The sequence below is a fragment of the Pomacea canaliculata genome, linkage group LG3 (genome assembly GCF_003073045.1).
Source record: "Pomacea canaliculata isolate SZHN2017 linkage group LG3, ASM307304v1, whole genome shotgun sequence".
Lineage (NCBI taxonomy): Eukaryota > Metazoa > Mollusca > Gastropoda > Architaenioglossa > Ampullariidae > Pomacea > Pomacea canaliculata.
This window is the reverse complement of record NC_037592.1, coordinates 33,861,011-33,887,060: the sequence shown is the minus strand read 5'-3', so window position 1 is coordinate 33,887,060 and position 26,050 is coordinate 33,861,011. Positions and strand designations below refer to the sequence as shown.

At 36.8% G+C, this 26,050-nt stretch overlaps 2 protein-coding genes across 2 annotated transcripts; both read right to left on the bottom strand.

Annotated features, from left to right (window-relative positions):
• Positions 1–4,015: 4,015 nt before the first annotated feature.
• On the bottom strand, positions 4,016–9,213 carry LOC112560469. Its single transcript, XM_025232351.1, has 4 exons — positions 9,031–9,213; positions 7,922–8,256; positions 7,284–7,556; positions 4,016–6,668 (listed from the first exon to the last, which is right to left on the bottom strand). Exons 1-4 carry the CDS (start codon positions 9,133–9,135, stop codon positions 4,988–4,990), a joined length of 2,394 nt encoding a protein of 797 aa, XP_025088136.1. The 5' UTR covers positions 9,136–9,213; the 3' UTR covers positions 4,016–4,987.
• Positions 9,214–12,916: 3,703 nt separating this feature from the next.
• Positions 12,917–24,394, bottom strand: LOC112559640 (SH3 domain-containing RING finger protein 3-like). Its single transcript, XM_025230975.1, has 14 exons — positions 21,958–24,394; positions 20,706–20,758; positions 20,178–20,292; positions 19,605–19,700; positions 18,957–19,052; positions 18,215–18,543; positions 18,114–18,180; positions 16,993–17,099; positions 16,361–16,528; positions 14,828–15,548; positions 14,549–14,592; positions 14,178–14,285; positions 13,429–13,566; positions 12,917–13,073 (listed from the first exon to the last, which is right to left on the bottom strand). Exons 1-14 carry the CDS (start codon positions 22,285–22,287, stop codon positions 12,917–12,919), a joined length of 2,529 nt encoding a protein of 842 aa, XP_025086760.1. The 5' UTR covers positions 22,288–24,394.
• Between the last annotated feature and the right edge of the window lie 1,656 nt (positions 24,395–26,050).

Sequence of the window (26,050 nt, the reverse complement as noted above, 5' to 3'; positions counted from 1 at the left end):
AAGAAGAAAATACGTTTTCTACACGAGGGTTTGTGCTCATCGTCTGAGGAGACCCACACTGGTGATGGCACCCTCTTCTCTTTGGTTGGTTTCAGCATCTGCGACGGGTGGTCAATTATGCACCCGTTACAGTTTTTACAAATGTGTAAGGACTAGGATGGATTCTCGCTGTGAACCACTGGGTCAAAAGATGTCAGTGTCATGCTATTGCTATACAAAAAAGTAATGTTAGGGTTCTTCAGTGTAACTGTAAAGGTTATGCTGTGGGCTCCTGAATATTCGTCCTCACACCTAATTGCACTAGCTGCTTGCAGGGTTCCCAGGTCCTTGCAAGGTCCTTTTAAGTCCTTTTATATTGAATTTTCGCCGAAAGGCCTTTTAAGTCCTTTTATTTGCCATGCGGTCCTTTCAAATTCTCACACAGGTCCTTACATTTTCTCTGTGACCCTTACAAGTCCTTATATCGATAAAATATTACCACAAATTTATTTCCAGAGTCGACTTTGGCGCAAATACCAACGATTTTTCGCCGCATGTTTGGTCTACACATCTGTACAACACTAGTTGCCCTTCCGTATTCGCAAAAACACTCTTTTTTCAAAAGTCTTTAGAAACTTACTCTTTCTTGAACTTTGATCTTCTAGTACTACTGTCATATCTCTATTTCTCTCTCTCTCTTCCCGTTAGAGTGGTGTGCGAGAGAGAGACAGTGAACTGACTTTGTATTACACAAAGAATGGCTTTCAGGTTTTGGAATTATTTTACTTAGATTTCTAGAAAACTTGAACATTAACGGTGTATGTTTATCAGCGCGCTAAAAGATACTTTTTAAGTTATCTAATCTAAATATGGCAGACAGGCATCAAATAACTCTGATTATTTATTACTAGAAATACATGTATTTGAGAACATAGAGAAGACCACAGATTCAATAAATAATACATCTTTCGACCACACAAGAGAAAAACTTAAGCATTGATGACTGTCACTTAGGTCCTTACGAATGCATGAAAGGTACTTTTAAGGTCCTTTTTTGGCACCATCCCTGATCCCTGGGAACCCTGTGCTTGATATATAACTTCTTCTCTCCCACAGTTTCTGGAAGAGCAGAGGCTGCAGCCTCCTTCGCCAGTTTTAAATGGAACCACAAAACACTTTTTTTCATTTCGCATCCCGTAGGTGCCGCAAAGACGCCGGTGAAAAAATGCTTGAAACACGACAATCAACGTCTTTTTAATTTAAAACTTTTCGCTCCACAAATAAACAGGGTAGACTACTCTTGACAGGGGGCAAATCACTTGTACAAGGGGGGGGGGGTGGGGGGCTACTCGTCGAGGCATGAGTGTTATATACTACTAACGCCAAATTTGACACTTCTAGCCATAAAAAATGTTTTTATTTTCCTTGGTCTTAAAAATCATATTGTTTTCCCTTTTTGCAATGTTAAATTTGTAAAAGACATTCTTTAAACAGCTGCCAATCTGCATTTTCTTCTAACTGTGATTTCCATTCTCAAGTGACGTATGTATTTATACCCAACTTAGTGTTGTGAATATGTTTTGGTAGAAGCTGTTTTTCAATTGTTAAATGATCAGCAAGGTCATCCTAGTATTTATGACTTTGTAGTTAGTGCACCTAAAAAACCAATATTGCAATTCTGTTGTACAAATAAGTATTGAATATTACATCTAGTGACCTCTTGTGATTGAAACGATGTCATTAGGAAAAAAACAAGCAAGAAAGATAGTCAAGTGTGAATGTATTAGTACGAATTAATACATGCATGTGTGTCCAGTAGTTTGTATATGTGCCTTCGAAAAGTTCTTAAAGCTTTCCAGATTTTCATTTTTTGTAATAAAGATAAGGTGAAGATGTTCACAAGTTGTGTCAATTTTGTTTTTACAAAATTGTTTTGCTGGCATTTTGTCTGTGTGTGAGGGACATGTGCTGTGTGATGATCTAATGTGAATAAAACTGTATTCTCCCAAAATAGACTGACCATAAAATTTGGATTCATTTAAAGCCTTAAGAATATAGATAATTATAAGCTTGAGCTGGCCCTGAGAAAAGTGAGAGCTCTCTCTTCAACAACCTGAAAAGGTCAGGGGAAAACCTTTACCTGCCCAGTCTGCGATAAAATGGTCAAGACGATGTGAGAGTGGTGTGTCACTGGTGTCCTCGAGTTTCTCAGCGGCACATTTACTGCAAGGACTGTCCGGCCTGCTCCAACATTGCCTGCCTGCCTACCAGCATGTCCTAAAGCCAGAATGTAATCCTTGTTGCGACAAAGCAGAGCTGTGTGAATATTATGAAATATGACCATGAGAGAGTGGTCACACCAAGGTTTTGGAGGGCAAATAGCTGTATGGTTTAAGTAGTTCTAGTCTGGTGAAAGGTTCTTCAGTAGGATCAAGGAGAGGGGCAGCTGTCGATTTGGGGGTCAAATTTTTTCACGTGACTTAACAAGACCACAAAGCTAAATTCATATCTCAAGTTAGGGCAGCTCATTAACAGCACACCACACAACTCCACACCCCATTCCTTTCTGCTCTTCTTCACCCCACTCAATTCAATAGGATCATTTCCATTGTCTCTGTTTAAACACCTAATTTTCCTTCTAGAACTTTTCTGCAATTTTCTTTGGATACCTCACAAATATTATAGTCTGCTGCTTAATGAACAGTCACATACTAACTCTGAATGCTTCATAGCATTGATGAGGTCTGAAGAGTAAACTTTTAGACTAACATGTAGCGGCAGTGTAGCAATAATAATTATTGCTTTTGAAAGAGCATACAGTGGTACCTCGACATACGAGTTTAATTCGTTCTTTAACCTTGCTCGTATGTCAAATTGCTCGTATCTCAAAGCAATTTTCCCCATTGAAATGCCATTAATCGTTCCAGCTCCCAAACACACTCAGTTGTTTTTGAAGTGTTTTTGAATAAGAAAAATGGTGTATTTACAGAAGAACAATTTATTTATGAATAAGAAATACTATTGTATAAAAACATATTAAATTTTCGTTTGTGGGAAGTGTGGGATCATGCTTCAGCAAATCACCGTAAATCGCTCGTGTCTTCTCTCACATGATGCTTTTGTGTTAAGGTTCCTCTTGAAGCTGCCTCTCTGTCACCCACACAGTCAATAGTTCTCACTTTTCATGAGAGAAGTCCGGAGCTTAGAAATTATTGTCAACTCCCTAGCTGGCGTTGTACCTTTATCAACTCCTGTTTAAGCTCAGAACATATCATTGAGTGCACACCCGTACATCCTCGCCAAGTCAATTAATCGCACACCTTGCTCATGTTTTCTACGATTTCGCCTTTAATCAATAGACATCATCTTCTTCTTCAGACCCATGTTACAAAATAAATGGGATAATGTTTTGTAAATGTACAAAAAGAAAAACGTGAACCAACATCAAAATGCTTCGAAAACGAGGGAAACAACACACAGACTGAGGTCTAGTCTGAGGTGGGGAAACTGTTAGACGCCTCACACGTTGGGTCGTGCGCAGCGTGTAGTGTGCGATTCTCGTATCTCAAATCTGCTTATCTCGAAGCAAAATATCGCTCGCTCGCGCTCGTATCTCAAAACACTCGTATGTCAGGGCACTCGTATGTCGAGGTACCACTGTATTTTAAATTTGTGTTCAATTTGAACCCCTCCCAGCCACTGTGAGATTAAGTTTTGGACACGCCTTTACGATGTGATATGTAATTTCCAATGCTAGTATTCAGAAAGGGGTATAGGAAAGTTCATGTTAAACTAAAGGGCTGATGTAATGTAGCGTGGAGATATTTTTAGCATAGCAATGCACCAACTGAAAGGCAAAAGCTACACTAAGCAACAACCTCACTCACTTCCTTTCTAAAAAGTGAAAAAAAAACCACTTTCAAATATATAATACTTTTCTCATATAGGGCTAGATGTGTAAAAAAAACAAAAAAAAACTTTTGCTTATTCTACCCTCATAAATATTTATCGTTTGTCAACAATAAGGCAACAACAGTTTCTGTTCCACCCTGGCTTTTATTCTGTCATTCTTAAAGCCATTTTGAAATATGTATAATCACAGTTCTAAAACATTTACTCAGAACCCTCTGAGGGCATGCAGAACAGTATTATACACAATAATGAAATATGTGATAAATGCACAGTATAAGTATATTCGAAGAACTAAAGTATACAGAGGGTAAATGAAGACAAAGTAATTAAATGCTAACTGTACACAATAACAACTTAATTCTTTTTCACCGAATTTGCTATGATGTTGGCAATTAGATTCTTAGTGCTGCCTGATATTTAAACTTGTAAGAGAGTGGAATATTCCAGTCGAATTCCGCATACAGTTGTACCAAAGCATAAAAAAGTGTCAGTAATACAAAGTAATTATCTATTCACACAGCTGAATCTATTTGAATGGTAGATATTCAAGTACTTATAAACATTTACAACAGACAAAACCATTCTAGAATTACAACAGTGTTACTATAAATTTCAAGCAGCAAAGATAAAATCTTTTGCCTCTGCCTCACACGTGTCCATGAACATGACTCCATCCTTCATTGTTTTATCATTTTAACGACAAGTTTATTAATAGAAAAAAAAATGGCTACAGGCATCCCTGGTGGACACCCTATATAAAATATATCCTATAAGAATATTTCTAAAGCAAGCTTTCACACCCAGACGTTGAATACATTGGATGAGTTTTATATTTATATTCTCGAAAGATGGACTTTATATTTATAAAATCCTATAATTTCTCAGTCTGTAAATGATTCATAAAGTTTGCAATTAAAGTTGAAGAGCTATGGAATTTTGAAACCAGCCTGATATTCTTATGTAGTATTTTTTTTAACCCAATCTTACAGTTACTGTAGGTAATTGTACTACACAGTTTGACACCCGTAACACAGACTATGCTTATATTGTGATTTCAACCCATTATCAAATAACATATTTGAAAAATAGACACTGACTAATCCTGTAAGTTGCTTTGCATTATTTTTCTCTTTTTTGTATTATCAGAAAATTCGGCATTTATTGGTTTCCTGCCACTCTGCAAGCACCGTTTGCCACCAACATATGTTGCTGCTCCTGTGTTTCTTCCAAAATTGGAAAGTGCTGTTGACAGTGCACTTGTGGTTCTTAACTTTTCAAATTGTTTATTAAAACTGTCAACAGCAGGCAAAAGTTCATTCTGATTATTTTCAATTTCTTTTAAAAGTTTGCCTATGTTGTTTTTAAATTGTTGTATTACATCATCAACCTGTCTGTTAGTGGTAAGGATTTCAAACTCGTCCTCGGAGTCATGTTCCAGTATTTCCTCAGTCCTGTTGTTGTCAGCCTCAAGTGGTAAGTCTATAGTTTCCAAATTTGTACTCAAAGTATACAGTTCGGTGGTGTCTTCTCGAGTATCAGCAAGAGGCTGGAACCATTCCTGCTGAGTACTATCGTGTCCAGTCGCTAGCTGAAAGAAATGTCTCTTTGCTTTGACATCCTTAACAGGAACAATATTCGATGGAGAAACATTAAAAAATTTGTTGACAGCATGCTGGTGCTTGCAGGGTGCTCCTGTCATGCCATCTGGGCAAGAACACATGCCTGTGTTCATGTCTAGTTGGTATGACTTACCATGTTCCTTCTCACTTTTAACTTCAAAAAGATCTCCTACAGCCTGAACCATTTCCCTCTTAATATTTTCTGATTCATATAAATAATGTCTGCTAAATGTATCATCTCTCCTACCATTGGCAAGGTCCAGTAGCCATTTTTCATAGTAGGCAGAAAGCCGTGTTAATAAAAAATCAAGCAGTTGCTGAATGTTAAAAGCACGTGTGCGGCAAAAGATTTTATCTTTCAAAACATGCATAGCTACTTCACAATAGTTATTTGTGTCATTTCCATGCACAGGAAGGTCTTTTCTACAAGTGACTGCCCATAGACTTTTTCGTTCAAACTGCTTTTCTAAATACAGTTTGAATTTGGGATTGTCTCTAACAACATCATCTCTACAGGCATTATCATAAATATTAATTATCTCATCATCACTCTGAGCATAAACCATTTTCTTGATGATGCTCAGTAAGTGAGGCCTGCTTTCTTTTTGTACGTTGTTCCGGGCATGCCAGAGGAAGCGCCAAGTGGCTTTAAGTATATGGAACGTACAAAGAAGAAGTGTTGCTTCAGGGAATGCAGCTTGCAGGCTCTGCCTTTCAGAACTACTGTCATCTGTGAGAAACACCTGAGGTCCTCTATTACCTCTTCCAAAAAAGGCATCAGATGGCAAAAGTTCTTTATATAGAGACAAAGCATCTGCAATTACTTCTGTTGCTTCAGAAGAAACAATAAGACACCCTAAAGGGAGTCCACCTGCAACACTGTGAGTGAGAAGCAGGAAAACTCTGAAGTCGTACCTGTCCATCCCTCTTGAGGCATCCATAAAAACGAGTTCACCGCTTGCACGATGAAGTGTGTGCACTCTCATCATGAGGGGAGTGCAGACAGCTATGGCTATCTTCCCTGATGCTGTTGCTTTTACCTTGCAGAACTCCCCATTTTGTTCTGCATTGAATGTCCTGCAGGCTGTCTCTAAGCTCTCAATCAACTGTTCTGAAGAGGTTGATGAGTTTTTCTCTTCAAATACCTTTCTGTGCAGCCTGAAATGTAGGGGAGGAAGGAATTAAATAGTAAAGAGTGTCTTACATTCTTTGTTTTCAATAAATGAAAGTTAATTATCCAAATGGCTCAGTCCTTACATCGACCAAATGCACGTGATATTTGCACATTAACAAAAGACATTACTACAGGAGCTAAAGAATAAAATGAAAACACATAAAATATTACAAAAACTGATATGTTTCATGACTGTTCTGTCCAAACTAAGAATTCTATCCTGAAATTACACACCTACCCCTTATATTAGAAGAAAAATAGCTTAATGTTCAATTCATAGACATTTTAGCCACTATTTACTTCTCATTTGTTCATCAGATCAATATTGCAGTTTCTGATAAAATTCTACAATATAATGAACCTAAAAGCCCTGACTGTAAGGTATAACATTATCAACTATACTGTGCTCTAACACTCAAGGCACATATTTATTTATGTGTACTTATTTTTAGTTGTAAAGTAAATGTATAAGAATACATAAGTAAAGAAACACTAAGGACTTATGGATTATGTAGAACAGGTGAAATTATGGTCAAGTCATGTGTAAAATGCTATGAACATCTAATTCTATTGACAAACCAGCTGCAGATGTTAAGTACCTGTGGCAAAAGGACAGATCAGGACAAAAAGCTCTATCAGCAGCCCGATAAATGTAATCCCCTCCATGTTCCATTTGGAGGTCCATCTTATGCATCTCAAGTGCTGAATATGGAGAGTGGCCCTTTGAAAAAAGTCCCTTGAATTTGGCGATTGTCTCATCATTTACATCCCTATGACGCAGGGAATCAGCACCATACAGATTATGATTGTGATTATGTTCAATCCGAAGGAATGTAGGGAAATCTTTCAAAAGTGGGTCTATGTTCTTTGCTCTGCAAAAAGGATGTAACATCTCACTGACTATTCACTGCCACGAAATGTTACATAACCATACATTCATCACAGCTTCAACAATGATAAAATGTCATCTTCCCCATATTTACCATGTAAGTGTTGAACAAAAGAAGTGTTCCATTTTTTTTATCCACATGGATGCACATACTAAAACAATACATACAAACATTTCTTAATTCAAGAGGAGTGCTTGGTACTATCAAAATTAATGACATTTAGACAGTAGTTACTTTGTTCTTGAATATATTAACAGACAAAATTTGTGTAAACTTAACATACTGCTTCGCCCATATTCATTATCTTTCTTTTAATCATCTGAATATTTACACTTCAAGAGTAGTACCTGCTGCATTTTCCAAGCTGTCTCCGTACAACAATTGTTAGCAGTGCTGGACAGTTTGAATTTTTGGAACCAAGACGGCTGTTGGCTGTAGCAGAAACCGGGTTGGTATTGTGCTGGCATCTGAAGTATTGTTTATAGATATTTTTGCCCCGCTCCTTTGCTGGCACACTAGACCTAGCACGCAATGTAACCTTGCTTCTTTCTTGAAATTTCTGAAGCCACAATTTTACAGCATCTGCATCAAATATTGCCAGCCGGACTTCACATGTGAATTTTCCCTCAGATTTTGGTTCAAATGACGTCACTTGATACCTGTAGCCATGTGGTAAAATCTCCTGGAAATGTAAAATAATGAGATAAGAATTTTGTCTGTAATTTTATGGCATTTGGCTATTCAAGTGTTATAAATAATTGTAACTGATTGTGATAGCTGTTTAAAAATACAAACTTACTCTAATACATATTCAGATGTGCATCACTTTTACAGCAGTGAATAAAAACACCACAGGAAGAATCCCAGTGGTTGTGACTGTGATCTCCACTGTTTTAGTCATGATATTTATACATCTTTTAGATATATAATTAATATTCATATTTTGTTGTACAATTCTAATGAAGATATAAAAAATCATTTTTTATTTTGGTAATGGTGAAACATTTCTGGAAAAACGGGAAATCTGGGTTTGTGTGTCAATGACCTTGAAATCAATTTCTTTATATATTTCTATACTTGTGTGTACACAGTTCTACATTTCCTTATATGTACATTCAGTTCTGACTTTAGAATACTTTTAACACACACATGCACACTGTTTGATTTGACTTACAGCAAATTGGCTTTTGTCAACTCATTGTCTTTACATATATAACATGACTACATCGAGGGCTAAATGGAAAAAAAGTATTTTCTTCCTTATTTTACCTCTCGAAAATAAAGAATTGTCATTGTCACTGTTTGCTTGTGTGAGCATGTGACTATAAATTCAGTGATCGGCAAGTGGTCGAAATGTGTCGTACTTGCGGCCGATTTTCGCGCGCTTTGCTTGCATTTGATCCATTTTTTTTTTTTTTTAATTTAAAAAAAAGTCAGTTGTATAAATCACACTTACTTGCACACACTTAAGTTGGTGCTCGTTGAAGGCGTCTTCATCCTTAACATCTATTGTTTCCCAGCCCTGATCGCATTCTCTTTGATCCATTCTTGTTGATGCCATTGTAAGAGATAAACTCGACTTGATAGTAGATGATGTAGAACACGTGTATTCCAAGTGAGAATTGATCCAGATTAGAAAAGGGCGATTTACGTATAACACGTATTTCCGGATGCGATTTTCTGTCTCAAAAGTTGTCCAACACTATGTATTTAGTAGTGGGTCTATATGAAATGGCTGACATAGAATTGTTCATCTTAGTGAAAGAATAAACAAAACAAATAGCAAAATACATTAAAAAAATTAGCTCCACTTAGATTTTAACTCAATAATCGATCATGTCAAATATGGTGGTGGGTGTAACCACTGCATTATATCGTTTGACTTGGCAATCAATAGGTTTTCGTGAAAGGCTTGACAGAAAATTAATCATATTAGCACGCACTAATATCCCTGGGCTGCTGGTGTAGCAAGACTCGACGTTGAAGAGACGTACATGTATGGCACAAGCGTAAAAACTATGGATCTTCTAGTCAATCTAGTGTTGCTGAATGGATTAGCAGACATTTTGCTATTTTGATTTTTTATCAAAACCAATAATAAAGCGTGAGTTGTGTGTTTGGCTTTTTCATGCTATTTTTATTTAAATTTGACGTGTAGTTACTCTTTAGCAGACGATAAAACACCCACTCGCGCAGGGATATCAAACAAAAATAGCACACTATCCACATCACTTGCAAGCTGTAATGATTTGAACCTAAAAGTTTCATTTGTTTCTCAACTGTTAAATTTAATTTTGTAGTTTTTTTTTTTGTTTTTTTTTCTTGTAAGGTTCAGTACATTCTCTTCGCATACCTCGCTTCAACGTCAGCGGGCAAGGGTACGCCAGTAAGGCATTTATTTGTGCTAAACTTTATCTGTTGGCAAACGATTATTTTTTTGCGTATTTAATCAATTAGCATAAAGTTTATAGGGTCACCTAGAGCGGGTTTCAGCAGATCGACATCGGTGGCGGACTCTGGTTGAGGCCTTATGTGCAACCTGATGCACGAAGAGGAATAGCTAGATAGATAAAGTTTATAATAATCATCTATTTGAGTGCTTTCACTCTCCTTTGCACTATGTATTTTTTATAGATATGTATTTATATGTTAGCACAAATAATTCTTTTCATAAAAGCTAGAGATGGCCTTCTGCTGCTCAGTTTCAATGCTCCCTCGTGACTTGGGTCTTGTGTTTTTTTTTTTTGAGAGGCCTCTTTGAGAGGCCCCACCAGTCGAGGTAGTGAAACGGCTGAGGCCAGTAGTAATTTTTTGTGTTGTATTTGGAGTAGTCCTGCCATTGCCTGGGTCTATATTAACTCAAAACCCAGAACCAGTTTAATGTTTGTTGCGTATATGAATTCTCTTCGATGTAATTTTTTTGGGGGGCGGCGTGGGTGAGGTTGTTTCACTCCTAGCCAGCAACTAAAGATATATCATTGCAAGGCAGCCAGCCACATGAAGAAAAAGAACAGCATGCCCAAGATGAGAGCAGAACCCTGTTCACCACCGCTCAAGGGAAGCCTGAGTGGCTTCCACATCCATCCATGTACTCTGGCACTCTGCCCAGCAACCAGCACCAGTCAAAGGACTAATAAGCAGAGCTTATTTCCCTTCCATATGCTCAACTTGTATCTGGTATCATGTCACAGAGAGGATAAAATTCTAGACCTGTTTTCAAATGCTGCAAATCATAGCATGACAATACCAACACACCAAAATGAAGCATAATGGCTTTCTTGTTTGAGATTTTATTATCACAACTCAAATGGTGTTTACTTTATTCTGATCTAATTGTTTTGTGTTTGTTGTTATCCCCCACTCCTAGAATAACAATGATCTATGGCCATACATCAATAAAGAATTTCTTTCTCACACATTAACTGTTACATAAGGTCTATAAAATTCTGGGGCTAGTTGCACAACGTTTCTAAATCTTAAAATGGTTCTAAATCAGCTTTAGTTCCGTTTAGAAATGACTTCTTAAAAAAAAAAAAAAAAACCGCTCCTTTGTCATTTAAATGCAATGCATGGACACTTTACAAATTTAAAAAACAGCTCAGTACTATTATGAAACTTGATAAAACAGTTTTGACAGTGATGTCTGTGATTATAAGTATCAGCTCCACAGAAGAACTTGAGGTGTTCATGAGCAAATATCGGATCCCACAATGAAATGAAGATGACTTTTTTTTTTTTTAAAAGATATTTCTAGAATTACTGAAGACATTGACCACTGACAAAAGTACAGCTTTAGTTTTCGGTTTAGAAAAAAAGTATGAGGCGCTTTAAATGTTCATTAACAGTCCAAGACTAAAAATTTCAATGGAAACTATAAAACATAATGAACAAAAGAATTTTGTTCTATGGTGTGATCAAGTCATCTCGTCCCTTGGTAATGGTCAAATTGATCTGTGATGATTTTTTCACATTTAATAGTGTTTGTATGCCATTGTGCACACTGTGCTTGCCACCATGCATGCAACTTTATTTGTTATAGCAGTTTAAATTGTGTTGAGCATTGCATTTAGAACCCTTTTAAAAAAAAAAGAAATGCCATAATGAAATAGATTTAAGGCCTAGGCATGTTTAAAATTAGAAATGCACTGTGCAACTGGCCCCTGATTTACAAATAAAATCTATTTGAAGCACAACATATCAGCCAAAGTTAGCTGGAAAAGTTAAAGCTGCCTAGCATCTACTGATCCACCACATATGCTCCAGACACACAAATCTTTCAAGGATCTGGAGAAAAAGACATCCAGTGTATATCATTAACACAATCAACACTTATTCAAAATAAAACCATTTCTCTTATCCCAATTTATATTCCTTGATGAATATCTTGCCTAAGAACCCTGATGCTGACAACCATTGTTTGCATATGTTCTCAGCAGGTGGGGGTGAGAAGGGTACGTATACCCATAAATAAAAATGCCATGACTGTCTCGGGTATTGAACACAAAAAACATATAAATGCAATGTTATAATGAATGTGAGCTAATGTACTGAGTATCACAGGGTTTGCAATTACTAATGAGCCAAAAAGATGTTCTTACACCACCAGATGTTCTAAGACATTCTAGTTTTACTAACCACTGTCCATGTTTTCTTAACCTTTCGTTTCCATCTTTCCTTTTTTTTCTACCAGTCTCCTTCTGTACTGGTGATCCTTCTAGTGAAAGAACTATGTCATGCTTATAAATATCCTACAGTCCACAAAGCAGACTGCTCATGATTCCCCGATAAACCCTTGTAACATATACCAAGCATAATATATTTAGTTATTAGCTCTCATACATTTTAAAAAAAACACACATAACAAAAAAAAGTTCTACCTGATGACATCAGAAACAGCAAGTATGTAAGACAGTTCTAGTCAATCCCCACTCCCATTTACATATTTAATACTGTACTCCACAAACTAGTTAAAAATAAAATCAGATATATCTAAAAGAGTCAAGCTATAGGCGTTTTTCTTTTTGTTAGTAAAAACAGTTATCTTTGTAGCAACTAATCATCCAACAATACTTACTGGAATAATGATTCATAATGACTTTGTTTTCCAAAAAAAAAACATAAAGGTGAAAAGCGTTTATACATTACTCCCTCAACTTCTCTGAATCAAATGTGTTTTAATTTAACTAAAAAGCAAGACAATTTATATGGAAGGAACACATTTCAGGAATTTACCTCGCTGCCTGTTAGAACCACCTGCTCTACGTTTAGATCGTTCAAAAAAGTAAAAAAATCAGTGAATTAATCCCCACTTCCTCCACACATATCGTCAATTTTTTCCATCCCTACAAACTTCCAGGAAATAGTCCCGTCTTGCAGGTGCGTTCCTGTGTACCTTTGTACCAGCCATCTTCACGACGTTTGTGCACATGGACAATGTCCCCCAACTCCAGCTCCAGCTCATGTTCTGTCTGTGGTGGGTATGGAACAATGCAACGATACCTACAAAGAGAAGAACAGCTTGTCAGAACTAACCAAAGATCGATCTTAATTTGCAATGAATGCTGATATTTCTGAACAGTTCTAAATGGAATCAGATTTGTGCTTTGAGGCATTCTTTTCTGATTACTTTCAAATGGTTAAATAATAATAAATATAATAATCTTATAATTTTCCATGATTATATTTAAATATATCCTAAACTCTGCTAAAGTATGATGCCTGAGAAAGACAGGTCAATGATTCTACAGAGACACTACACAAAACATCTGAAAATTGATGGTAAAGTTTTGTTTGAATGCAGCGCTCTTACCATGCAAAGTTTTTAGCATCTCTTTTAGTCCCTAACATCAAATACCTTTCACGTATATGAGGCTTGGACCTTGTCTTGGCTAACGGAGAAGTGGGGCAGGAATCTAAAGAGGCAGCTTTGCGATGTTGGCTAGCTTCCCTTGGAGAACCAGGACGTGTACCATCCGAAGGATAAGAACCTGATCTGATACAATATTATAATGGGAATAAACTGATTACATACAGGTTTATGTAGCTTTACTTTGGATTTTCGACCAGAGTTGATTAAAGTAAAATTTTGTAATACTGTTAAACAAGAGTTTATGGATTCTTTTGTGTACATTTAACAATTTTATACAAAAAAGTTCAATAAAGTAATTAAAATTATTTAACAACTGTTTCAATAACAGAATAGTGACTGTTAACAATATTATTTGCAGCTGCAGCTAAGGCATTCCTGACTTCCTTATGGGAAGACTTTGCAGGATAATTTGCCTATTTTGCTCTTTACTTCATTGTTTAATTGTTTAAAAAAGAAGTACTTTTTTTATTTGAGAATTAAGAATTCATTAAGAACATGATTAATCTATTTTACAATTTACAAAATCTAAAATAATTTTTAACTCTTTTCTTTCAAATTATCACCAAAATTGGACAGACTTCTTCAGCTATCAAGTGTTTGCATTATTATGGCGTCACATAAAGAAATCAATAAAAGTAAATATTTCTGATAAACTGGGCAGTTTGTTTTAAACGAACATCATCTCACATCCTCACCTCTTTTTCTTCCTTTCACAGTTTCTCTATTTCTCTCACCTTGCATGAGCAACAGGTTCGCTGACTAGCAGACTGACACTGCTTTCAGATGCAGAGGATTTAGCCTTTTTGCTTCTCCAGGCCCCATAATTTCCACGCAAGTCTTTTCTTTTGTTGTCTTTCCCCTTTGTTTTTTTTTCCTTCCTTCTGATTTGAAAAATACCAGTCTTATCCACAAGGATGAATGTTGCTATTTGCTAAAAAGTCACTCATTTTACCAAATGGACTGAAATGGAAATAATCAATGCCCAAAAACAGGTTAGCGTAAAAAGTAATAACATTATAGCAATGCATTTCTGTTATTGTTTGACTGCCAGAAGATCATCGATATACCAAAGTAGAGATTGGGGGATGACGACCTGGTGTTTTACACCAAGCCAGCACCTAAGGCCATACCATGGCAAAGCAGCCAGCCCTGTAAACAGATGCCACATGCAGAGAAAGAACAGCATGCCTGAGATGAGAGCTGAACCCAGGACAGCTAACCTTCACCACATTGGTAACAGGTGCTAACCGTTGTGTCGCATACCAAAGTGGTGCTGAAAAAATAACTGTAAGCTCTCTGAATCCTTTATGAAAATGCAACAGACTAATGTGCTAGTAGTTCACTAAATGCTGCATTTGCAATTTTAAGCTACAAAGTGCACTACATTCAAGAATGTGTTCAAACAAACCAGGTCAATGCTAACCTTATCTTTATCTTTGCTCATTGAAGTAACGGGTGTGATATCTGATGCACCCATTACAACATTTGGTGGTGTGATGTTAGTAGATGTTGACATGGAGTGGTGCATAGCCCAGTGTGCACCATGAGGAGATGAAGTTCTGTGTCGATGTGATTCCGAGGTACTTGCTGACATGTTGGTAAGTTTTGGACTAGATGAGGACACGGACTTGGAGGTGATGACTGCCCCTCCAGACACAATACTACTGTGGTGTGTGGATTCAAGTGATGACCCACTGGGTGCCGATATTGACCGCAGTACTGAAGCAGGAGAATGTGAACCAGGTGGATGATTACTTCGTCCCCCTGATACAGTGACAGGTACATGAGTGTTGGCAATGGATTTTGAGCTATGGGGTGAATGAGGAGAATGTCGACCCGTAACTGAAGGTGAGGGGGAAGATGCTGGTGACAGCCTAGCAACACGAGGTAGAAGGGGTGGTGCTGATGAAGATGAGGAAGTCTTGATGTGTGGTGGAATAGGTGGAGATGCATTACTGTTGACTGCTTCTGCTTCTGTAAAGTTGTGGTGGTGATGGTGGTGATGGTGGTGGTGGTGGCTGTGTTGCATTGAAGGCAGACTGGCTGGAACCTTGGCTCTGATGTTCAGAACATCTGGATTAACAGGTTTAAATGCACCGGATTGCCTGAAAAGACAGTTGTCATGCTGATAACACAATATTTTTTTTACTGCATGATTGCATCTTTATCAGATACTTCAACCCCCTTAATTACACTGCACTTACAAAGATAGAGAAGGAAGGGCAAAAACTCATGATGGACACTTTCAACAAGGACGTAAATCTTTTATCTCACAATCGTATTAATTTCTGCATTTCTGGCAAATTGCATTACAACTGATATTGTACAAACTTTATCAATCATCAGAAAACTCTGAAAGGTTGAATTTTATATGATTAACACTAGATTCTTGCTGAAACAGAGCCATTTATTTACATACAGCTAACTCTCATGACTCCTTACACATGACCTGACTATCCCTCTTTAATAATAATAATAAAAAATGCAAAATTTATGAAGTGCATACTCATGCTCCTAAGAAGCATGCTCTTAGCACTTAAGAACAAGAATAAAAATTGGACAGCATACGAGGGCAGGAAAACAAACATATAGCACATGGACTATAAAAAAGAATAAACAACGATACTAAACGCAGAATAAAATCAAATACAGAAAACTTAAGAGGAACCAAATAACAAGAACAAGATCTGAGAGTAACATGATATTGCAAAAGGAAGGGTGTGAAAAAGACTAACATTATAGGAAAGCTTGCTAGACAACAATTTGAAAAGGCTCTTTGGAAATTTATCTTTTTTAAAACTTTATGGTTCATTTATTCATTTAAACCTTATGGAAAACTCTGAATGTCAGCCAAATCCCCCAGAAGTTTAACTCAGAGTAACACACTGCCTTGATTTTAGTAAAAGTAAAAGCTTACCTCACCAAACTGACATAGTTGCCAGGAAAAACTCCTGCAATGCCTGTTCTTAAACACTGACCCTTGAACCAGCCATCTTGGCATTTCTCTGTAACTGTATAGTAGTCCCCTTTCTTGAGTTCAACTTCATCAGTCTTCTGGGGTCGATAATTATACATGGCTACATAACTGCAATTAAAAAGATCATGAAAAGAATGTATGCAACAATCACAGTACAAAGGTATCTGGATGTAGCTTCCTGCGAATGTGACCGAAGAGCTTGAAATGAAGTAAATAAATTGTACATGATTCTAGCTTTTGCCAGTGATAATAATGAAAGATGACTGTTTATAAGCAATCTTCAAAAACAGAACTCATTCTCCTTTGTAATCTGGCAAAAAAAGAAGAGGAAGAGTTCTGCTTTATCAAATTAGACAACTGTTCCTTTTATATAATGCTTCTTGTTAAAGCTATAGAGAGACACCACTAGTTTTCTATAAGGTTGTTTACTATATGTTCTCTGGGATCAATAAAGTTGCATCTTATCTTATAGCCCCTTTAATACTGGCCCATTCCTCAGGTGAAGAAGACATTAATTATAGTAGTTCTGATAGATTTAAGGGAAGGGAAGGGGCTTTTACCAATTTACTTACACTGCTGGTGAGAAATTGCTAGATGAATGAGAACTAGCACTTGACCCTCTACTTGGTGAAAATCCATCATTTCCCTTGGTTCTAGCTGGCTCAGTAAATAATTCAGTCTGCAAAATGAACACACACACATAGATTTGATTATATACTTTTATATTCCACTCAAAAAATGTTTGGTAAGGTGAAGAATTAAAAGGAAGATATGCGTTATATACATCAGTAACGAATTTTAAGCAAATTATATATAATCATCTGACAAAGACATAAATATTTTACGACTTATAAATGGATCTTTCCGACAAAGTAAAAATTACATCCAAGTTGATGATTTGAATTAAAGATTAAAGAGAGGTAAGAAACCCACCTCCCACTATATAGACTACAGAGACTATATATATATATAGAGACTACATTTATTTAGTATTTTAAATTAGAAATGCCAACTAAACAAAGATAAGCAAATGACTTGAAAGCAAAAAAATATAGGTTCTAGACCATTTTACAGCTTTTCTTCTCTTTAAAAGCACAATATTGCAACCAACAAAATATTTTAAAAGAAAAATTTACAGAATTTCATTAATTCATTAATGGCAAAGATTTAATTCTAGAAGTTAATGACAAAAATGACTGAAATTTGATTGAAAAGAAAGGACAAGAAATTTGTTTGCCAAAATATCACCAAATTATACCTTCCCTTAGTTTTTGAACACACTACATATCTTTCAGTGCATTCAAAAATACTGAGGGACTAAGAAATTGTCTGGGGAATTTATTTTTATACCAGCTACATAGATCTACTGAAGACTATACTGACCATGTCCACTTTGGAAAATATTTGAAATTTAAAATCAGCTGCCTAGACAAAAATGATATACTTCATCATAATTCCCAAAAGAATTTATTGCTTTTGGATAGAGGTATATTAAACAAATACCTAACTGTGGTTTTATGATTATAGATTATATTTATTTTGCCCAATAACTTTTCTTTACAGCTACCATATTATCAGTTTTCTGTAAGACCCAGTCTAACTCTCAGGGTTCATTGAGTTAGCTGCTAGTAATAAAATAGCTTAAGCCTTATAAATCAGTACTTGGCATTTCAGAAAAAAATGGAATACTTACATCATTAGCATGAAAAGATCGAGTAGCAGAGGAATGCCTATCTTCAGGTCCAGCCACTGTAGTAGAACTACAAAGTTCCTGGGTTGTTGAAATACCACTACTGGAACATACAGCTGTACTTGCCTGGCCCCCATTGCTGGCTCTCACTGCCTATTTCCAGTGAATGGCGCTGAGACTGCAGAGGAGGTGATGGAGAATCTGATTTGATGGTCAAAGAGTGACGCTTTTGTGGTGAAGTCTTGGATGGAAGCAAAGCTGCGGTGTTGGATGACGTCTGCAGCTGTGTGGTTCCAGCAGAAGGGGCTGAAGTAGTGGTGGTGGTGGTGGTAGTGATGGCTGCTGTAGTAATGCGATTGCTTGTCTGAGGTGGTGTTGACTGAGACAGCGATGGAGATTTGGTGCTGACCAGAGTCTTGGCAGCATGGTTTAGCTGCAAAGAAGAGAAACCAGATTTTTGCTATTAGTATCATTAAAAAGATGTTTTCTTTAAAAACGATTCTCAAAAAAGATAAAAAAAAGAGTCTCAACAAGTAGCAGATAAAGAATCTAGTTTTAATCAACCCATCATAGAGAATAGGGATCATTAAGCCGAAAACCGAGTTACTTTATAAAAATTAAAATGCTTGCTTTTCAAAATAACAAGTCTAACAAAAGAGGAAAGTCTAACATTTTAACATCACAAATTACAACACATAAGGAGGATAACATGTTGGAGATATTATTACTAGACTGGCAAATTTTATAAATTGCATAAGGATACTTAACACAAATAAGATCAATGTGGCCAAACTAAAACTCTAGCTTTAACATAAACACAATAAGGCACAATAAAGGATAGCTTACTTCTACAAAAGCTAGAGGCAAAATTCCAATCTTTTCTCCTTTTCTCCCTTCAATCCAGTTTGCATCTACTCGTCTTATCACAGTGATGACTTCATCCTGCAAATTTATCTTTTAGTTTGATTGATTTTTATTGATTAATTCTTATAAGATTTTTGACACATTAAATTCTGTATTTAATAGCACTTTTAAAAACTTGCTATCTTTAAAAATAATAATAAACATCAGGATAGAGGCAGTGCACAGTCAGTGGGATCAAGTGTAACAAACCTTTTAAAAAAAAAAATACAGTGTGACTTCACAAATTCTAATTGTATTTCTTCTTAGTTCAAGTAAAGAAGAGACTATTGATCAAACTCTGCCTGTGTCCCATTTCCCTCCTGGAGTTCCTATGTTAAATATATCATGATGTACATATGAAATTGGAATAAGTAACAAAAGCACTGGGCTAATTTGAAATCTTTTCATGTTGTCAAAAATACCATTACAGGGTATTAATTTTATGGAAAGGAAAGGACCACTGCTTCCTTTCATCTCTCACTAGTTCTTTAATGGATGAGAAAAAATCCTAAACACATTATGACGAGCACAAATCTTGTATTAATCCCAATGTATAGAAAACTGATTCTCTGATACCAGAAAGAAACATACCTTCTTAAAAGTGAGACAGTCCTTTTCATTTTCATCATCCAGTTGAAAGTCATAGAGGGCTCGGCATTGTGGAATCTGAGGCAGAGGCACAAGTACCTGTAACGAACACGGCGGAACCATAAGATGTCCAAAAGCTCTCACAAAGAGAAGTAAGCATATGAATTCCGCACAGGATAATAAAAGGAACAGATGTTAAAAGATGGATTTTTCTTCAGAAGACAGGAACAGTAATATTAAGCAAAATCTATGTATATCCACATATGCAAACACATAGGTGCACGTGGATGCATCATTAATTGTGCGCGCGCACACACTCTTTCTCTATCAATATACATTTCTTCTTCCTTATACTAACTAGCTTTGCTTTCTGCAGTGGCAATAACACTGTATTTTAAGTATATATATGTATGTGCACTTGAATATTTATCTATGCTATGAAAGAAATGATAAATAACTGGCTGGAAAAAAAAATAAAATAAAAAGAACTTAAGTTGCAACTAAGCCAAAATATATCTTGTCAATAAATGGCTGAATACACAACCATTTCCATCCACTCTTCCTCATTAATTGTACCTGTACATAGCTGGAAGGGAATACACCAATTTGTCCATTTAGCTCACCCTGGTACCAGTTATCATCTATTTGTCGACGAAGGCTTACTATATCCCCCTTTTTAAAGGGCAAGTCACTATAACAGGAAAACATAGAAAAGAAGAAAGATGAAACAGATTGAAGAATACATCTTATATAAAAACTTACACGCAATCTTTTAGTTATATCTGTGTAATAATATCGCCATACAGAAGCAGCACATAAATATTATCAATATAGAGCTTAAGATTTTTAATACTATGTCTGTTATTCCAGCTGAAATTTTCCTTACCCATAAAAATACAACTCAACAGCAATTTATAGCAGTGTTCAAGGCAGTGACAGCAAAGAAAAGAAAAATGGCATAAAATTTATATTTTGTACATATTAAGCTATTTTTGATATATTGAGCATATTCCTTTATATTCCTGGCTAGCTGATGGAAAGGAAGGAAGTTGGCAAAATGAAGAAAAAAAGACATAAGAACATAAACTCTGTGGCAGTACTTACTCCTTTTCACTAGCTTCATATGAGAATAAGGCTCTGGCACAAGGCTGTGGGCCCTAAATAAAGGGGCACAAATATATGATACTGTCATTGATAGTCACAATCTGCCTGCATCACTTTAGTGAGAATAAAAGATAGTACCATGATCACCAGCAAATTTGATATTTCCCTATTCATTTACTGCATATACTGATTTAGATAGCAAAAATACTATGTAGAAGGATTTTTACAGTATAACAGTAGTATAAAAACCAGATTAATATGACAGAACAACAAGCTCCAAAACATTACCATACGTGCTTTTATTAATTTGGAGATGACTATATTTGTTGCCACTTGCCAGACTGATTCAGGGAGTGTGGCAATGACAGTCAAGAATTGACTACTGAACAAATAGTATTGAAATAGTCAGGGTGAAGAGTTCTACAACAGCCTAAATGTTTATCTATGTATATATACATACAAATAAATTTATTTATTGAATAAATTTAATATGTCAAGGGCAGAGCATGTACAAGGAAGAGCCCAATCCTGTACTGCTGTCTTTACCTTTCTTCATAAATCAGATATCCATTCCTGCAGAGCAAATACTAGGGTAGGCAAAGGGCATTTGGCATTGTTAAGCATTTTGGCATTATGAGCTAATTCTTCCTAGGATGAGAAGAAATGTAGAATGAAATTTAATCATTCTATGTGATAAACTCTGGGCTGGGAGATATTTCTGACTAAATTTCAGGTCACTGGATTTGCTACAGGTTATATTAACAAGAGCATATTTTAAACATTTTTTTAAAATTTCACATATGACATTCAATAATCTTATTCTATCCCTGGGTAAAAGGCTTTGTTATTCTAGTTCTTGTTATTTGGCTCCTCTTTGTGTTTTCTGTATATGATTTTAGTCTTTGTTGGTACTGTTATTTACTCTTTTATATTTCATCTGTTATTTGTTTTCCTGTCCTTTGTATGCTGTCCATATTTCGTTCTCGTTCTTATGTGCTAAAAGCATGCTCCTTAGGAGTGTGTATGCACTTTATAAATTTTTGCATTTATTAGTATTATATACCTCTGTATCTATTTGTACAAAAAACTCTTCTTAATTTAAACTACTGAGCAGTTATAACTTTTAAACTGCTTCAGCACTCTTAACGATATCATTAGGAAAATAATTGTACAGAAGTACAGTAGAATCATGTAAATCTATTGATTGAAGAAATTTTATTCATATTTTTAACTTGGAAATAAAAGAGTTTACCTCCCAAACAGGTCTTGAAGACTGTTGCCTATTTTCTGTAGATGTATCGCGCTTCCTTTGGTATGAAGCTGGCTTTGAACTAAGCACGTGCCCATGAGTCTTCAATCCCTCTAGCAGACGAACAAGTAGAATATTTGGTGGAAGATCTTCTACACGAACAGTTACGAGAGTCCGACATTCTGGGCACCTTAGCTCTTGCTGTGTACTTACAATCTCCTCCAAACATCTTCGGCAAAATGTATGTTGGCATGGCAACACTTTACTCGTGTGATCCAGCCGTTCTAGACACACTGAACATTCAAGGATTTCGCTCAGCGCTTGTTCATCCATTCCTTTTTTTCTGCTGGTAGTACTGAAGGCCTTGAGTAATGGTGCTGACTAGCACCGTCTATAAGGTCTTGGCGCTTCTTCACACCCAACGTTTGTCGGGAAAGTGTTGGAGATTTGAAACACATATCAAAGTATATGAAACCGTGTGGATGTCATCCTCACGAAAGCCTCAGCAGATATCTTTATGGATGATGTATGCTCTTTCAAGCGGCTGAATGCGTCAAACCATCTTCTTCCCTAAATATCAACACTAATTAAACTGTTTCTACATCTTATCATAAAATATGGAATATTATTTTGCATTTGATTGTGAAAGAAATGAAGCATATATATTTTTTCAACAAGCAAGATTCTACATCTATAAAGATGCACCACTTATCTATAGAGCCGCCATATTGACCGGAAGTGCTTGCGGAGTAATAATTTGTAAACACGGTTGTTATGATTAGATACCGAGAAGTACCATGATGATGACATACCCAAGCTTTTTTTTCAACCAATGGCTTTATTCTTATGTAGATGTAGCAGACGTCGTAACTAAAGTCGAGATATGTAAACGCTTTCTACAAGTTCCAGTGGAGCTTTTCTTTACCCTTTGACCTTCGACAGTCCAAATCATTCGATGTTGTGAGATTGCGCTGTAGACTGTCCGGCATATTGAGAAAGTGAATAAATTACTCCTGCAGATTGAGGTTCTCACTCACTCATTCCAAGCATCGCGATTAAACGCACGTACTGCATTTTGATTCATAGACGCAGTGAACATCATTTAACGATTGTCTCACGGCAAGTTTAAAAAATCAATGGAGAAATCGTGCAGAGACTGATCCTCTCATTATAAGAGTACATGAGTAACAATTATATGTCAGTCACTGCGTGTTGGTGTGGCTATATCGTGTGCATTTTTGTTGCTCGTAAGAGGCTGCACTGATTTGTGTCACTTATGCGGTCACATATGAAGTGGTGAAAATGACTGGCAAAGGATTTTTTTGGCAATGGGGTTGGGGGAAACGTACTACAATATATCCTAGCACACAGCGGATACGATTGTGTTATATATATATCGATCAGTATCACCACGGACGGATATATGTTCGTGGTATCACCGAGCCGTATACATTCACTTAATTGTCGTTTGGTGGAAAATTTTCCCCAAATCTCTTACTCCACTTATGCAGATAGATTCCACTGCTGCCACCACGTACCACCACCACGTACCACCCACTTATAGTTTACACACGCGCGCGCGCAATACAGTCCAATTAATTGTCAGATCTCGTCATTTCTTTGCTACATATAAATCAAGGAAGGACATAATTTAAAGGACTGCTGTTGTAAGCTGATGGGATGAATATTGCAACGATGATCGAGGTGTAAAACGCTCAGGTGGAGACAGACGTTATATTAACGTCCTTCGATCGAAGCAACCATGCAGAAGGTCTAAAGATCGACCCTGCACCAGCTATGGGATGAGGTCGAGATCACAGTAGACAGTCTGAAGAGAGAAAGTCTTTGTCATTTACAGGCTACAGCATACCAACTGAGCTGTTTGAGCATGGTCGGCAAAAAACAACAATTTAAGGTATTCTTTGCCAAAGATTGATCCCCGAAATGGTCACAATGATTGTAGTCATATCCCGTCCAAAGAAATACCAAACATTATAAAAAAACAAACTACGAGGACCATAAGCCTAATCATACACACAAGAAGAAAAGTGATACATTACAGAATCGCCTCAACACCACCAGCTGCTATCAGAACAAGCTGTCTTCAAACCAGGCAGGAGGATAGCTGATCCAGATCTTCCACTCTCGTATCCTAAACAACACCAGCGAAACCTCTTCTACAACATCATCGAATCTGGCGTACGGGGTTGTGGCATATGTAATGTAAAAATTCAACATCGAAGATCAACATCGTTCAAGTCATCGAAGCGCTCTACAAGAGTTCAGTGAGCACAGTACTGCTGTATAATAGGCGGAGAACATTAGTACTACTTTATAACCACTCAACAACAGGCGGAAATCATGGACGTGTAGAGGTGGATTGCTGCCTGTCTGCCAAGACCAACGCTTAGCCTCTTGCGAAGTGATCCGCGAGCCGTAACAAAAAATGTGACTAAACCGGAAGCTTTGTAGTATCATGCCTCGTTTTAGTAGTTAACTGGAAAAAATCGTCTGCCTGCAGTCCCGTAATACAAGTTCGTGATCATATGAAATGTACGTGACATTAACCTTAGAACTGCAAAAATAGTATCAAGTTTTATGTTCACAGCTTACAAAAAGAACCAAAATCGCGAAAAGTGTGTGTGTGTTTGAGAAGTTTTATTTTTAACAAGCCACAACTTGCACACTTAAAGAAGAATAGGTAGAGGTATTCTACGAAAATACCATACACCGCCAACTGTTGGGCATCGAACATATCTTCCTCTACGCAAACAGGACTTGGAACCAGGAAGTGGACTGCGTGTGTGCTATGGAGATAAGGCCACATATGTAATAATTTAATAGTTTTCTCTCTGAAAAATATCACTTCGCCAACGATCGAACAAGTGCGGAACAAAATGAGACAAATAATAGCTGCTGACAAAAAAAAAAAAAAAAACAACAACAAAAAACTATACGGTTACAGAAAGGTTGGCTGCGTTTTACACCGTGCCAGAAACTAAGGCTATATCACGACGAGAGAAGGTAATGATATATTACAATTAAGGTTGTAAAGCAAAAACCCTCAGGGGATACAAAAATAGCATACTTAACAATAAAAGCCAACATAAGGGAAAACTATAATACAAACAGGCAGGCACTATGTAAAAAGGGTATTGTGGCCTAAACGGCCACCATTAAATCAACTAACAGGACATAAAAACCTTAAATCCGATGTTAAAGCCCTATAGCGTCTTAAAAAAAAAATAGCGGCCAATGAGATAAGACCTAAACAAGAAAAACAAAGAACCTGCTGTAAAAAATTTATGGCGGGAGACAATTAAAACATGTGCAAAAGTAACAATTCCCAATTTCCCTAGCACCAAGGACAAACTGGTGAGGATTCACCTCGTAAAAGGTGAGATTGGGTGGCAAAGGTTAGTCCCAACCTAGGTCTATTGAGTACTGCGCCTCTTAAAGTACAGAACGGAATGGAGACAGGCGTTCAGAAAGACATGGTAGGATGGCATGTAACTTATTCTGGCCAACAGATCGAGTGTCCCAATGACGTTGCCAAAGGGAGCATATATATATATAGCTACAGAAAAGACTGGAGTGGTACAATAATACAATACAATGGTATAATTATCTTGCAGGTCCTAAAAACTGGCAGACCATTTCAGATGTAGATACCGCCGCTTGGCGGTTTTTTTTTTTTAAAAAGAAAAATACACTCAACCAGTCGCTTAGGAAGATGCTCAGCTTTGAAGGTGGGGGCGGGGGTAACAAACTCCACACTGATAGTGAACGACGTTGACTTTAATTCTTGCCTCCTCCTTTTGAGAGGATGGCTGCCCTCTCCTACACCATTGACAACATAATTACATCTGCAGCACGTGGTGGCACAGCGGTAAAGCAAAATAGCATCGATCCTGACCATTTTAAATTGAAACGTTTCAGAAAAATGGTCTCCACCCCTCCCATCTCTATATATACATGCGCCGCTCATTGCCAGGATTAAACTTCAGTTGCCTATTCAGCAAAAAAAAAAAAAAAATAATTACATATCCTTATCAAAAGTACAGTGGTCTGTTCCATGAAGTTAGTTGCTTATTCG